Raw genomic sequence first — 15,199 nt, 5'->3', positions numbered from 1 at the left:
ATGTTACAAAATACCTGTAGCTAACACAGGTATCAATATTGTTACCTATCAGTAACTTAACCTCTACTTGATAGGAGTGCACGTATAACATATATATCACACAATAGGTTGTACCAGAAAGGTTTACTTCTAGATTTACTTTTTCATCCTTCATATTATTTAGAAAATTGGGTGAATCTGGGAATGGTTAATATAATAAGGCATCTTCTTCCTCTAAATTGCTGGATCAAATCCTAATTAGTTTATTGCTTGCAAAACTTGTTATCATTTGGCCTCTATAAAGTGAACTGATGGGCACAGTCCAGCATTAAAGAGGCCTGTGTCAAACTTACTGCAGTAATCATTACGGTTGTCTAAAGAAATGTAGCTGGGCACCTCACCAAACTTAGACCCTGAAGCTGAGCAAACTTTCTTCTTTGGTTGCATGGTTTTCCCCCAGTGGCAACTTGCCAGGTGCTGGTCATACAAGGGAATGCAATTCGCTTGCCCTTTTGCACTTGTTCTTTTGATATGACAAGATCTTTAGCCTACAGGTCTACTTGTGGCATTTTTCAAGACAAAATTTTGATTATTAAAGTTTCTATGGAAAAAAATGGATGAGGAAAAATACTTTTTTATGAGTGTAGAAATGTATTTGAAATAGGGTGCTTGAGTATTGTCAGTTTTTCAAGCACACTTGAAGTGAGATTTTAATTAAAATCAACCTCTGCTGCTTATTTTCTTTGCTCATTTTGATTTTGACTTTAATACTTTTGCCTCTTCCTACTTAAAAATAACAAAAAGTCTTGATTATCTTTATGGGATAGTGGATTTGCTTTTGCCTTTCAAAAATCTCCACCTGTCAGGAACTCTGAAATACAAAGATTACCACTGCTTTAATTACTCAATACACAAGAAGCTCAGTATGTCTCTTTTGGCTGAGTTTTGGAGAACTGTGTTGTGGTTTGCTCTCCTCAACTATTTCCCCGCCTGTTCTACTGAGAACAAATTTCTGTCTCCCAGACTTTATTAAGGGAAATTCAGGGCCTTGGGACAAATGGTGAAGGGATCAGGTGCACAAGTAATGTTCTCCTCTATCATTCCTATTACAGGGAACGATGAGGGAAGGAACAGGAAGAGGTGTGAGGAGCAGAATTTTGGTTTTTTTGACCGTGGGTTGGCCTACACAACACAGGGCCTGCTGGCAAATGATGGGGCACGTGAGTCTCCAAGTGGCAAAAGGATGCTTGCCAAGAAGTTAGCAGGGCTCATTGAAAGAGCTTTAAACTAGATTTGAAGGGGGAGAGGGATTAAACCAGGCTTGCTAGAAATAAGCGTGGGGATGGTATGCCAATGTGAGAGGGACAGTGGGCTAGTGAGGTCCTTTGGTCTGTCACCTTAGAGAAAACATCGGACAGTAATCCAAGTGGCAGCAAAGATGCAAAGGTTATTGATGGATTAGTAGCAACTGCGATTAGTCACTTAGGAATTAAGACTTCTTAGAAGAGTGGCAGGATCATTAGCCCAACTGAAGTGTATCTATACCAATGCTTGCAGCACGGGCAACAAACAGGAGGAATTGGAAGCCATTGTGCACCAGGAAAACTATGATACAGTTGCCATAACAGAAATGTGGTGGGACAACTCATATAACTGGAGAGCTACCATGGATGGCTATAAACTCTTTAGGCAGAATAAACAAAGAAGGAGAGGCAGTGGGATAGCCCGATATGTTAGAGAGTGTTTTGATTGCCTTGAGCTCAATGATGGTGATGATACGGTTGAGTCTTTACGCGTAAGAATCAGGGGAAAGGCCAACAAGGCATATGTCATGGCGGCAGTCTGTTATAGACCGACCAACCAGGAAGAAGAGACAGGTTAAATATTCTACAAACAACTGGGAGAAGTCTCATGATTGCTAGCCCTTGTTCTTGTGGCGGACTTCAACTTAGGAGATGTCTGCTGAAAGTACAATAAGCAGAAAGGAAACAGTCTAGGAGGTTCCTGGGGTGTGTGGAAGATAACTTCCTGACATAGCTGGTGAGTGAATCAACTAGGGAAGGCATCCCACTGCATCTGTTTTTTTGTGAACAGAGAAGACCTTGTGGGTGATGTGATAATTGGAGGACACCTGGGGCAGTTGTGGTAGTGGACAGGTATGGTTGGACCCAATGATCTTAAAGGTCTTTTCCAACCAAATGATTCTATGTTTCTATGAAATGGGTTTGGGGTTCACTTCTGTCTTCATGCTTGATTCCTGTGTTTTACCTTGGGCTTCACTGCTTCACTGGGAATCTGTCCCCATGGCTGCACTTGTGGGGGAAGCCCAGCCTGTTTTAGATCCCACCCACATTCCCGCTATGTCTTTCCTTGCCACTAATGGAGTTGCAATGTTAATTTGTTCTGATGGCCATAGATATTGCATATTTAAGCAGGACTTGTTAATCACAGTTATGAGCAAATAGTGTCACTAAGTAGATATTTTCATTACAAATTTTTGGACTGAAGGAGCTCTAGACTTTGTGTCAGAGGGGAAAATGGAACAATTTCTTGCTCAAATAAATGTGGATAGGAGTCAGTTTGGTTAGTATTGGACTGAACTCCTCAAGAGAGGGCAGATGGGTATCTCTGCCAGATAAAGCCCAGGTAATCTTTCTTTAGACCCGGGAGCAGCTGGAGGCATTTAGCATGATTTTCTGTCATCTGGAAGTGGGGAAGTTAAGACATGATGAAGAAAAAACCAGAACTGACACTTTTCTAGAAAGATGGGTTCAGAATTGCAGCATTGACTCTGCTCCTAGTTCAGTCAGTAATAAACCTTTCATAGAATTCAGGGCATCTGACTCCTCTCCTGTAGTCAAATGCTTTTAAACAGATATGGCTGTTTTCTTTTATCATTGGAAAAACTTCCCTGGGTTTTCAGAATACCAGGATGTGTTGAATGCCTGTAATAGTCAGCAGGGAGCTCTTTGTAGAGACATTGATAACATATACATTTAAAGCAAGCCTCTTAAATCCATGCTTTTTATTATATTGACCAAGTAAACTGTTAATGAGTTTTGAGGAAACACAAGTTGTTACTTTGTGTGCTCCAGCGAAATATAAATTTGAAGCCACCTCTGATTTTGCACCAGCAAAGTGAGATAGCACCTCTTTAGCATTGTCTAAATCACTTTGTCTCACTTAAAGATAAAATCTGATTATGAAGCCCTAACTGCAAGCTATATATAAATATATATTATAAATAAAGTTATTAATAACTAGATTTTGACTTCACAATGAAAACTCACTGTGAAAAGGTCAAATATTTGTCAAGTCCTTGATATTAAATAATATTTCTTGTGTTTCTTATTACAAAACAGTCCCTTGGATTGTTTTAGAACCTCATCTGAAACCATGTAATCATAGAAATGGATAACATGAACATACTATTTGTCCTTCTACTGGTGATATCACCAAAGTACACATTAACTATGCATATTGTCGTAGCAACATTCAACAATTCAAAATATTTTCTCAAACAAATCAAATGAACAAATTTCCAAGTTACTGCACTTCAGTCATATAAGCGTATTATTGAATGTGATATGATGCCATTAATATTTAGTGCAACTTAAGTTATTCTTTCCAAGTAGACATCAACATGAAATGAATAAACATCATTATACCAAAAGAATTTTAAACAAAAACTTATATCAGGATTAATCCTATTCCTTCAAAACTTCTGGATTTCAATGAACTGTATTCTTTCCATTGTGCTACATATGCTCAAAGAAGTACAAACACAACTGGTGACATTATTTCTTAACAATACTATATTAGAAAATGTAGTTGTTCATGTGTCTGCTAACAATGGTCTTCATGGGATAATTGCCAGAGAAAGTGATTGATGACCATCCTCCTCTTTACTGTGTTAAAAAAAAAAAATATGTATGTGTATATATATAAAGTGAACTAGACATGGATTTTTCACTGATGATACGGCACATAACATTACACCTCTCTCTGATTGTATAATGCCAGGATAATTTGACTTTACAGGCTGCCACACTTCTTGTGCAGGTCAACTACAGCTTAAGAAAAACAAATAAAAAAACAAACCCCCAAAACCTTCCCCCCCCCCCCCCCCCAAAAAAAAAAAACCCAACTCATAACATAATGTCATACACTTAGCTGAGTTGTGTCATCTTGTATAGTGGAATATTGTACTCTTGATGATAATTTATAGGATAAATTCAGGTTTTCTGTTACAATCTCTTAAACTATGCACAAAATTGCCCCTGAAATCTAAAGCTAATATTTGAAAACTTATTATCTAGCTAACTCTGTACATTCACTATTAAGAGCTAGAATGTACTTCTAGGTAGATTGTGCCTCCAGGGCTCTGGAAAACCCTTGAGGTGTAACATCCCAAGATGTGGCTAGTCAGTAATTTATGGAATGTTATTAATATGAATGATTTGTTGGGTTGTTTTGATTTGTGTGGCTTTTGCTGGGTTTTTCCAAGGACTGAGGTTGATCAGTCCCCTTCTACATCACTGCAGAAAAACTGTGGTAATCTCTACATTTACAAAGGTAGATTAAATTCTGCCCTTAAGATGGAAGTGCAAGATATTTGTAACTTCTTGTCTACAGAAGACTTTGTTAGAAAAAGAAAAAAATCAGTGTTGTAACACTAGGGGAGAATAACAGTTGATCAAGTATTCCTCAAGGTTTGTTTTGGCTAAAAGTTTGATGAAAGGCTTCTGACTAATTGTATTTGTTGCTCTGACTTTTCCAGGTCTCTGATAAATTCTGAAAACAACCAGAAAAGGTTCACATTTCCAGTCTCTGGTGGAATAATGGCTTGATAAAACACAAAATCCTTTGTATTTCTTAACTGTTGTGATCCTTGCTTAGATTTTAACGTGCTTTATTGTGGTTTTTTCAGATCCTTCCTGCTAAATGCTGCTTCACTCTTGAGTTGGACAATTAGACTATATATCTGTGCTGACAAGCCACAGATATGTGAAAAAGCCAAGATGTTAACCCTCCAAAATTGTTAAGTGCATGATTTGAGTTCTCATATTTCTAATAGAAACTCTGTGGACTAGACTGGCACATCTTGGAAGGTTTTTTCTCCTGTCTGTGATACTGCTGAATGCCATTTCTCGTTGATGTTAATCTCTGCAGGTTATCTTTTGGGGGATGGTGGAGACCCAGAGACAAGACGAAACTGTTGCCATCGATGATGTTACTTTTAGTGAAGGATGTTCTCTGGCATGTGGTAAGAATACCTGTTTTTCAGGAAGTGGATCATTTTACTTTGTCTTTTCCCTTGGATTAGAAGAGAAAACACAAAGGAAAGCCCTTTGATATTCAAAACCTTTCTTACTCTCTATGCGTTTTCATCTGGCTCATTTTCATTCCTCTAAACCATCATCTGTCTTATCACATCTAAACACAGTTAGAAAAAATGACAATAAATACCTTAAGAAATCTGGTATAGTATAAATGTAGCTTCCTGCAGCCAGGAGAGCACTAAGACCTCAGCAGGCAGAAAAGATCTACGGTTTTGGCCAAGGAATTGATATGTGTAGCTAGCTCAGGAAAAGCTTCAGAGCTGACTTTAGGGAGATTCCAAAGGCATTTGTGTGTATTTTTAAATGTGTTGAAGGTCTTGATCCTCAGCTGTGTAGTGGGGCTATTTTGTTCTGCTCTGCTACATCCAAGACCTGTAATGTCAGGCTGGTCAGCTCTGCAGCCAGACCATCCCTGCCTGTCAGGATTCTTCAGCAAAACATTTCCTGTGTCTATTTTCAACCCAATGTATTTTCGTGGGAAAGGAATGCTACCCATCCTAGCATAAATTAGATTGCTTGCTGTTCTGTATTACACAAGAAGATTGCACTGTGGTATCTGTGCCACATCCTCAGGTGAGAACAGTCGTGATTCAAAACATCTCTTTTGTTTTCCTACCTCTGAGTTGTAGCACAGGCACAGAGGTTCAGTCTTTAAATTTTAGCTGAGGTATGAAATGCAGTGTTTGACACAGAATAAGCTAGGTTACACGATTGGTTTTGTGTAGCGTAGCCTAAAATAAATAGGAAAAACGATTGAAAATAGATGCACATCATTATTAACATATTAGAGTGCTGAGCAATTGTAGGCAGATCACAGTAAGACCAAGATACAAATCCTAGAGTATTGATTCAGGCAAGCATACATATTTATTTCAAAGGGGATCCATACTGGGGAAATGAAGTTTCAGGTAATTAAACCTGGTCGTGTATGTCTCTCCGTGTTTCAACTTTCTTATAAATATATTCATGCCAGGGCCCATCTTGTTTTTCTATTTTGTAGAGGTATTCTAGCGATACTATTTAAATGAGCAAGGATGCTAATTTAAAACTTTGGGCATACTTGTCTATGAACTCAGTGTGCTCTCTTTGAAAAAATGAATTTGAAACTGGCAATGAAAAGAGGACAGATGTGTGATTCTCCCAAAGTCTTTCTGTTCCTTGGAGGCTTTCTGCAGATGAAAGGGCAGTTTTAAAATGGAAAAAAATGCATTGCTAGATTCCAGCAATGTATATAATTGCTTAACCAGCTCCTGCAGGAGGGTATGAATCTCTCTGTACAAATGTATTGGCTTTTTTCATAAACAAAGTACTTCTAAAGCAAATAAAAATGAAAAAAGTCGTCAGCTATACAGATGAAATACTGAATCAAAGAGATGAAAAAATAAAAAATTGAAACAGAAACAGGGTGTACTCAACTGAACTTACAAATCTAGGTGTTAAACTTACCTTACATGGCAGTTGTTGAAGTATATAGCGTGGAATACAGATTGAGCTGCTGCACTTTTAAGTATCTCCGGTATATTCTAATAAAAGCCAGTTCTCATCCCATGCTTCCCCACTAGAAAAAGTCAGTTTCATTAGGTGACATCTAAATTCCTCATAGCAGCTAAAAACAGGGTCAAAGTATCTTAATTTTCTCCCTGAAAGAGGAATTTTACTACAGAACATTTTCCAATAATTAAAACAAAAGGTCAGATTAATCTTAGTTTGAAATATTTTTTTGTCTAGTCCTTATGGAATGCCTGGATAAGATGACTTTAAATGAAGACCACTTTAATTGCATGAAATTTGTAGTTAAAATTTGCATTTTTAATGTACCATTCATGATTTTCAATCCCAGTGTAAACCATGACATGCTGCAGAATTAAGAGGTGGAAAATGGATATTTTGTCCCGAGAGACTGAGATTGTTGTCAAAACAAACAAACAAACTCAGAAATACTTAAAACTAAATTTAAAAAATTGCAGAATAAATCAAAATGTTTTGTTTCAGTAATTAAAAAGTGTTTAAAGAAGAGCTTGACTCCTTTTGAGTGTATTTACAGGTTTTTTAAATTTTGAAATTTGACAAAATACATCTTTTTCTAGACCGTTCTAGAATTTTGCATGTTTCATGGGAAATAAGTTTCCCACAAGCTCTTCTCACTTAATACACATGGTTTGAAAAAAGTGCACATGTTCATGCAACACAGGAACAAGGAAGAAATTTAAGGTTTGTAGCATCAGGATGTTTCACTGAGATGTCAGTAATGAGAATAACAGTAACTCTGAGATACGGTAGACAATAATGTCTATGTATGCTGACATAAAATTGTTTCCTCCGCACATTTAGGAATCTCCATGTTTTCCCTGAGATAACCTGACTGCTATTTAAAAATCTGTCTTAACCAGAAGATTGTCTTTCCCCTATGGAACTCCCATTATCATAGTGCAATCCTGCTTAAAATCATTACTTCCTTTCTGTAACTGTTAAGAATTAAACAAAATTTTGCGGCTACAGTCTGGCATCTCAAACTTCATAGAATCACAGAATGGTTATGGTTGGAAGGGCTATTTAAAGATCATCCAGTCCAATCCCACTGACATAGACATGGACATCTTGCACTAGATCAGGTTGCTCAAAGCCCCGTCCAACCTGACCTTTAATACTTCTGATGATGGGGCATCCACAGCTTCTCTGGGCAACCTGTTCCAGTGTCTCACCACCATCATCATAAAAATTTTTTTCCTTATATGCACTTTAAATTGACTCTTAGTTTAAAACTATTGTCCCTTGTCCTCTAAAAAAGTCTCTCTTCATCTTTCTAATAAGCCCTCTTTAAGTACTGGAAGATTGCAATAAGGTGTCCCTGGAACCTTTTCTTCTCCAGGCTGAACAGCAACAACTCTCTCGGCCTTTCTTCATAGGAGAGGTGTTCCATCCCTCCAATCATTTTTGTGGCCCTCCTCTGGACCCGCTCCAACAGATCCATGTCTTTCCATTGCTGAGGGCTCCAGACCTGGATGCAGTACTCCAGGTGGGGTCTCACCAGAGCAGGGTAGAGGGGCAGAATCACCTCCCTCAACCTGCTGACCATCTTTCTTTTGATGCAGCCCAGGATATTGTTGGCTGCCTGGGCTGCAAGTGTACATTGCCAGCTCATGACCAGCTTTTCATCCACCAGTACCCCCAAGTCCTTCTCAGCAGGGCTGCTCTCAATCACTTCATCCCCCAGCCTGTATTGATACCTGACCCATGTGCAGGACCTTGCACTTGGCCTTGTTGAACCTCATGAAATTCACAAAGGCCCACTTCTTGAGCTTGTCCAGGTCCCTCTGGATGACATCCCATCCCTCAGGCATGTCAACCACACCATTCAGCTTGGTGTCAACTGCAAACTTGCTGAGGGTGCACTCGATCCCACTAGCTATGTCATAATGAAGGTATTAAATAGTATTGGTCCCCATATGGACCCTTGAGGGATACCACTTGTTACTGATTTCCAAACAGATATTGAGCCATTGCCTGTAACTCTTTGGACACGGCCATCCAGCCAATTCCTTATGCATATCACAGTCCATCCATCAAACCCATATCTCTCCTATTTGGAGGTCCGTATCAAAGGCCTTCTAGAAGTCCTAGGTAGATGACACCCATAGCTCTTCCCTTGTCCACCAATGTTGTCAGTCCATTGTAGAAGACCATTAGATTAGTCAGGCATGACTTGCCTTAAAAAAGTTCTTGAAAATATGTAGTGATGTATTCAGACTTTTTGATTCTAAGAAGCAGCATTCTGTTGCCAGTATTATGGAGATGCTGCTGAGTTTAACCTCTCAGTTAGAAGTGATTTTTCTGTAGCTATCATCTAGAAAAGTAAATAGGTATTTCTTGTTATGATATGTCATTTTTTATGTTTCTTGGCAACTCTCTCTGAGGAAGTGAATTCATGAAGGTTGCAACAACTGGCTAACCTAAATAACACTCCATTGCTCTGAAAGAAGCATCCATCTTTAGTGAATGATTTTTTAAAATGCTATCATTAAAGATGGAAGCCTGAAATACTAGACAGCACTCAGTGATACACAATGCTTTCAAAGTAACCAGAGGCAGAAATGTTGTCAAGTAGTTTAATAAGCAAATATTTCAAATGGGAAGCAGTCTCATAAATTATGACTTCTTAAGAAATTAAGTGATTGTTTTTCTTTGTCTTTTAGCACCGCAGGCTTCTAGTTTTGAGCTTGGTGTGTGCGAGTGGCATTCAGATCAGCCGGCTGAGCCTGGTATGTGGGCACGGCTGCAAGCTGGGCACAAGATTGTCTCCTGTTCCCTCCTGAAAGACTGGAGCAACAATACTGAAGGTGGGAAATTTAAGTTAATGCACAATTACTAGCTGTCATGAAGAATATGGTGCTTTTTAGGACAAGGTAGTGACCCAATGTAGAAACAGTACAAAAGCATGAAAACTAATTTAATGTATTTTGTACTTAAATCAGCTTTTGCTTTGACCATTTAGTAAGCATGCTGTGAACACACGTGCTGGTAAAACATGAAAGATTTTAATGTAAGAGTTCCCATATAAACTAATAATTTATTTATTTTCCAGTTAATTCTTTGTATGAAATCTATGCAAAAGTTTGGTGAAATTAAATTAAATCCATCTAAACCCACAACCCTTGTTTGGGTTTTTTTCTGTTTTGTTTTGGTTTTGACACTTGGCAGTTTTACTTGTGTAGTACTACTGTGTTTGAGCATACAGTCAGGAATTTCACTTTAAACCTTTAATTAGGGGAGCTGTAGAGAGAGAGTTATTATACAAAATAGTTTATTACTCTTAAACACGATAAAATTTATCCAGTTGCAATTTTCAGAAGTAAAGAGCAGCATTTGTTTTTGAAGTCACTGTGTAGTGCTTGTCTGTGGGTTTGTGGGAAAGGTTTTTGAAAGCTTAATGGATATAAATGTCTAAGTGTTGTAATGTGAAATGGAATTGCCTTGCCAGCTAAGTGTTTGGCTTGTCTACTGAGACTGCCTTCAAAGGGGTTAAGTAGCACTAGTTGTAATAGTGTAATTTGTGATGTAGCTTTGAAGAACTGACAGCATGGACATTACTGCTTGAAATTTGAGCCCGCAGAAATGGAGTACATCTCATTGATAGCAGCAGAATCAGTGCTTAGATATGGTTTTCATTTTAGAAAGATTTTTAAAATAAATTTTAACATACATTTCAACACACTCTAGTAACTAAAAATCAAATTATAATGGAATAGCAAGCAAAAGTCCTTGAGTTTATACAATGTTAAGATGAATTTTTGCATGTTAACATTTATATACAACAGATAGCACATTTAGTAGTAAAGCAGATTTTTTTCTCATTTTTAAAAAAGAAAAGAAAGAAAGAAAAGAAGTCATGCCACCTTTCAATTTCCACTGGGGTATCTAACAAAAATGAAACTTTTTTTTATTTTAAACACTTCCCTGAAAGGTGGTATATTGATACCATACATGATACCTCAGGGGCTAGTAAAGTGTATGAATTTCCCTTTTATGGCAATATTGTGCTAACAGAAAAGATAGTGAAATTCTGTAAGTGGCTTTTATGGGACTGGGTCACAAATGTCTATTGAAACAGAACACATTTTGTTGTGTAGGTGCTTGGCCACTATAGTATAAATACGCACAGGTAGCAAAGTAGGCTGAACATATAACACAAACAACTGCCTGGGGACATTCCTTGTGTTTCCATGTCATAAAGGAAAAAAGAAAAGTGAGAAGAATTAAGTGTCAAAACAACACACAGAATTTAATTGGTCATCAACATTGGAAAGTATTAAAAAATCTGAACTATCTTTCCTCACCTCTCAATATATTCAGCATTTCTATTCATGCAGATTTGTTGAGGCATAAATGAAGAGGCTGAATATTAACTAAAATTCTAAAAACTAAAGAAACGGTATGCAAACTGCAAAAATACCATGCTTGAGGGCTTAAACTTGCAATGCAAATAGAGCTTGACTAAACTTTAGCCCCTGATTTTGATCAAAGCTTTCACAGCTATAAATAGAAGAGAGGTAAGAAACTAGATTATAAAGCAGAGGTCTAGACAATTATATTTATAAAGAAAGGATTGCTTATAGGCTTTGAATAATCCTCCTTTCCTGCTATTCTTAAATTTAATAAAATACTTTCTGTCCTTGGAGGACCTTTTTTCTTTGCTCTTTTATTGCCTCTTTTCTCCAGTGTTGTATTGTAGGTACTTTCTCTATAACTTTTCCTCTTAATTTCTCTAGTGTCAAAAGTTCTTACAGAGGTTTTATGTTCCCCTGCAATACTGTGCAGAAAATATTTTTTTGTTGTTTTTTTTTCTTTATTGATATTTCCAGCACGCTAGGTAGTTTCCATAGTTCATTCTTCTTATATTGGATTAATCTAGTTCCCTACATCTGGGGTAACACTTCTTTAATAAGAAACTAATGAAACCCATTCTCTGCATAGTAAATAGATTATGAGATGCAAAAAGAAATCAAAGGAAGTGCCATGGCTTTTAAACCCAACATTTCAGATAATTAATGATAAAAATCCCTCAAGTTTAAACCTGAAAAAATAATCAAATTATTAGATTATGTGATTCTATTGCATCGGTCTTTTTTATCTTTTTTTTTTTTTTCAAGATTTCATCCACGAATTGTGAGTTCATGAAAAATCGCTGTCAAAGAATAGAAACAACAGCAATTCAGATCTGACCTCTTCTCACCTCAGAAATGGTTGAGTGGGAAGGTTGCAGGGGATCGGTTCAGAGGCTGAGCAGTTCTCTGCTGGGGAAGAGAACGTGCCGGAAAAGGAAAGGTCCCAGTCTGTGGCTCAGTTTTAACTGAAGGCTCAGTTGTTACTTCAAAACTAGCAGCATAGATTCAAAGTTGTGTAGTTTGTGAAATAAAACCCCCATGGATTAAAGCAGAAGGAGTGACAAAGGATTTGAGTCAGGAAATGTTTAAGATGGAGCCAAGAAGCTAAATATTTATAGGCTTTGAGTTTTCAGTGTGGCAGGACACAGGCAGGTTCATTAGCACACCCCAGCCCTAAGGAGACACTGGGCCACCTTAGCAGCAAGTTGTAAGCTCTGCTTCTAGTTGGGCTCCATTGCAGCCAGCGGCTGATCTTTCCACAGGACTCCAAGATTTTGCTTATGGCAGACAAAATTTTTCTTCAAAACTGAAAGAAACAAGAGCCTCTATCTAAAACCTGACTAAGCAGCCACGTAGGGAAAATAAAAGGCTTTTTGGAAAGATATTGAAGTCTACACTCTTTATCCTAGCAACCATCCCAGCATCTCTTGCAGAAACACACACTCCTCTGACTCAGTAGCCCTACTGCCACATTGGCAGGAATGAAGTGGCTTTTCTGGAATGCCTGTTCTACTTCTAAAAACATGGGCTTCAGTTTTGGCACTTCAGAAGCAGAAAGTCATGAAAATTCAAGGGAACAAGATGTAAAGAAGGTCAGAGCATAAACACAGTAATATGCTATGCAGTGTATTGGACTAAGGAAAATTCAGACCTCGGAGAAGAACTGCAAAGTTTGTAATAAATGAAAGAAAAACATCCCTAATACCGTTAATCTTCAGAAAGGTACTAGATAAATGTTGGCTAAAGGTAATAAAAAAAAAAATTCCCTGGAAGGGAGGAAACAAATAAGTACTTTAGTATAGTTTATTGCCTGTCCAGTTAAACTGACATGGTTCTTCTTTTACAGACTATAGCGAAGAGGGAAATAATAATAATAAAACCCCCCATATTTTCAGGACAGGAGTTTCTGGAGTCTTCATTTCTGAAAGTAGGCCTCAATTTGTCTCAGAAGCATTCACGATACTTGCATAAAACAGTATCCTTTGTGTATACACGATTGTTTTGGATGTTTTATAGAACTTCTGTTTATCTGGCGCTGTTCACTTTATTTCTTATCTAAAAATCATGTCAACTCCAATTTGCCCTGTTTTTAAAGATTCAGGAACTTAAGCATGAAAAAGGATGTTAATTACAATTAGGCTCAGAAATTGGCTGGTTTTATAATGGCATTGGAGAATTCTGAAGTTAGATAAAGAACCGTTAGTGTAGATTGTAATGTTGATGCATATTTCTCTTCTGCACAAGGCAGTAGTCATAGAAATGTAGATGCTTTGTTGATCTCTGTCAAACAGAACGCTGTGTTAAATCTATAATGTTTCCTTATACCAAGGTTAGCTGCTGTGGCATGAAATTACAAACCTAATTCCAGTGAAATTGCAACCACATATTTCAGTGTAAAATGTTGCATAACACAAAGCGTAAAATGACAACAAAAGGAAAAGAATGTGGTCTCTTATAAAAATGAACATTTTCCTTGTGAAATGACACTTTCTCCCTTCAGCCTGAAATAAAGCATGTAACACCTGCATTTGAGATAAGTTGTATTTAGAGATATGAACACAGAAACAGCGGACGTAAGACCTTGTTTATCATTTTAATAGCTGCTTCAGAAAGCAGCAAAATATTCAGTGGCTCAGGAGAAGGAAGAAAAGACCTGATAAATTTGGTAAAAAGTATTTAGCCTTTTTATTTCTGACAAATAAAAGGCACCGTTGAGGGGATGGAGTATTCTTTTAAATCTCTGTAGGAATGCTTTTATAAGGGGCAGTAGGTCGAGAAGAGCACAGATTGCTTTTCTGCTTCAGATGCAAAGACAATATGCTTCCAATATTTTGTTACAGAAATTCTGGATGAGAAGTAAAGACCTTGAGTACATGGTGGAGATGCTACTGCGTCCTGTAGCAGTAAGGCAAAATACTTCTGCCTGCCACCTTCCTTATATTTTTTTTTTTTTTTAAATTTTTGAAGAGTCTACAGAAACATTACTGTAAAAAGAATATTTTCTGGAAACCATGGTGGAATAGGGAAGAAAGCCAAGTTTCCAAATATATTTGCGATTAGGTATTGAATGGTTGTAAATGTAAGGAGGCTGAGTTGAGCGTGGGACTGCTTACAGCTTTTAACATGCAAAGTAACTTCAGGATACTATCAACTGGTGTAATCCTTGGTTGCTGGGGCTATCTGTGAGTCAAATGAAGATATATATCTATCATTTTAATAGGCAATACTTACGTGACATCCAAGTCACTTCAGCAGCATGACACTCAGATTCCATTGTTGCCAGGATAGATCCATGTTTTAATTATAGGAAAGCAGTCAATTTTCATAGACTGGGAAACAAAAATGTATGTTTTGTGAAAAAGTCCTTTTCTATTTTTTTTATTTTTCAGGCCATTGTGAATGGCTAGAAGCTAAGGACAACACAAGTGCTTATCTTAACAGCTCCATGTGTCATTGCTTCAACAAGAATTGCCATTTTCAGTTTCATTACTCCATGGCAGATAGCAGTGTTCTCAAGGCAGTACTATTTACTAATCAGGTAAGAAAAAACATGCATTAATTTTCAAAGGGTGAAGATACGGCAGCACAGGTGTTACCAGCGAAAATGCAAGGAAATATGCCTGCTGCCACGTGCCTGCCCCCTAAGTTAGTTTGTGCAAAAGAGTAACTTGGTATCGTTCCACTGATCTATGCAATTATAAAACCTGGGTGTTTGCCATCTCAGCTATAAACTAATTTGATGGCTGAAAGTTCTTCAATAAGAATTCAAGGACGAACCCCAGCTATTACAGAATTAAATAATTTGGGGATTTTTTGGGAAAAAATCTATAGTAACAACTTTTCTAGCCGCCTTCTTATTCTGCAAATGCGCAAATGAGTGCTTTTCTCTATGGCAACACAGAAAAAAGGAAAGTTGGTGTTTTGGGATGTCTGGAAAGCTCTTGCTTATCCACCTGATTTGCTTTGCCCATGTTTTAGAGCAGTAATTTTCCTATT

The 15,199-nt window shown here is 37.5% G+C and overlaps 1 protein-coding gene across 1 annotated transcript in view; it reads left to right on the top strand.

Annotated features, from left to right (window-relative positions):
• Positions 1–15,199, top strand: part of MALRD1 (MAM and LDL receptor class A domain containing 1) — a 276,978-nt gene that overhangs the window by 9,670 nt on the left and 252,109 nt on the right. Inside the window, exons 5-7 of the mRNA XM_009637718.1 lie at positions 5,152–5,245; positions 9,515–9,658; positions 14,593–14,741. Of these exons, the coding sequence (XP_009636013.1) occupies positions 5,152–5,245; positions 9,515–9,658; positions 14,593–14,741 (387 nt within the window). The remainder of the gene's footprint in view (positions 1–5,151; positions 5,246–9,514; positions 9,659–14,592; positions 14,742–15,199) is intronic.

This window comes from Egretta garzetta, unplaced genomic scaffold, assembly GCF_000687185.1.
Source record: "Egretta garzetta isolate BGI_Z169 unplaced genomic scaffold, ASM68718v1 scaffold434, whole genome shotgun sequence".
NCBI classification, from domain to species: Eukaryota; Metazoa; Chordata; class Aves; order Pelecaniformes; family Ardeidae; genus Egretta; species Egretta garzetta.
This window is presented reverse-complemented; position numbering and strand designations above follow the sequence as displayed.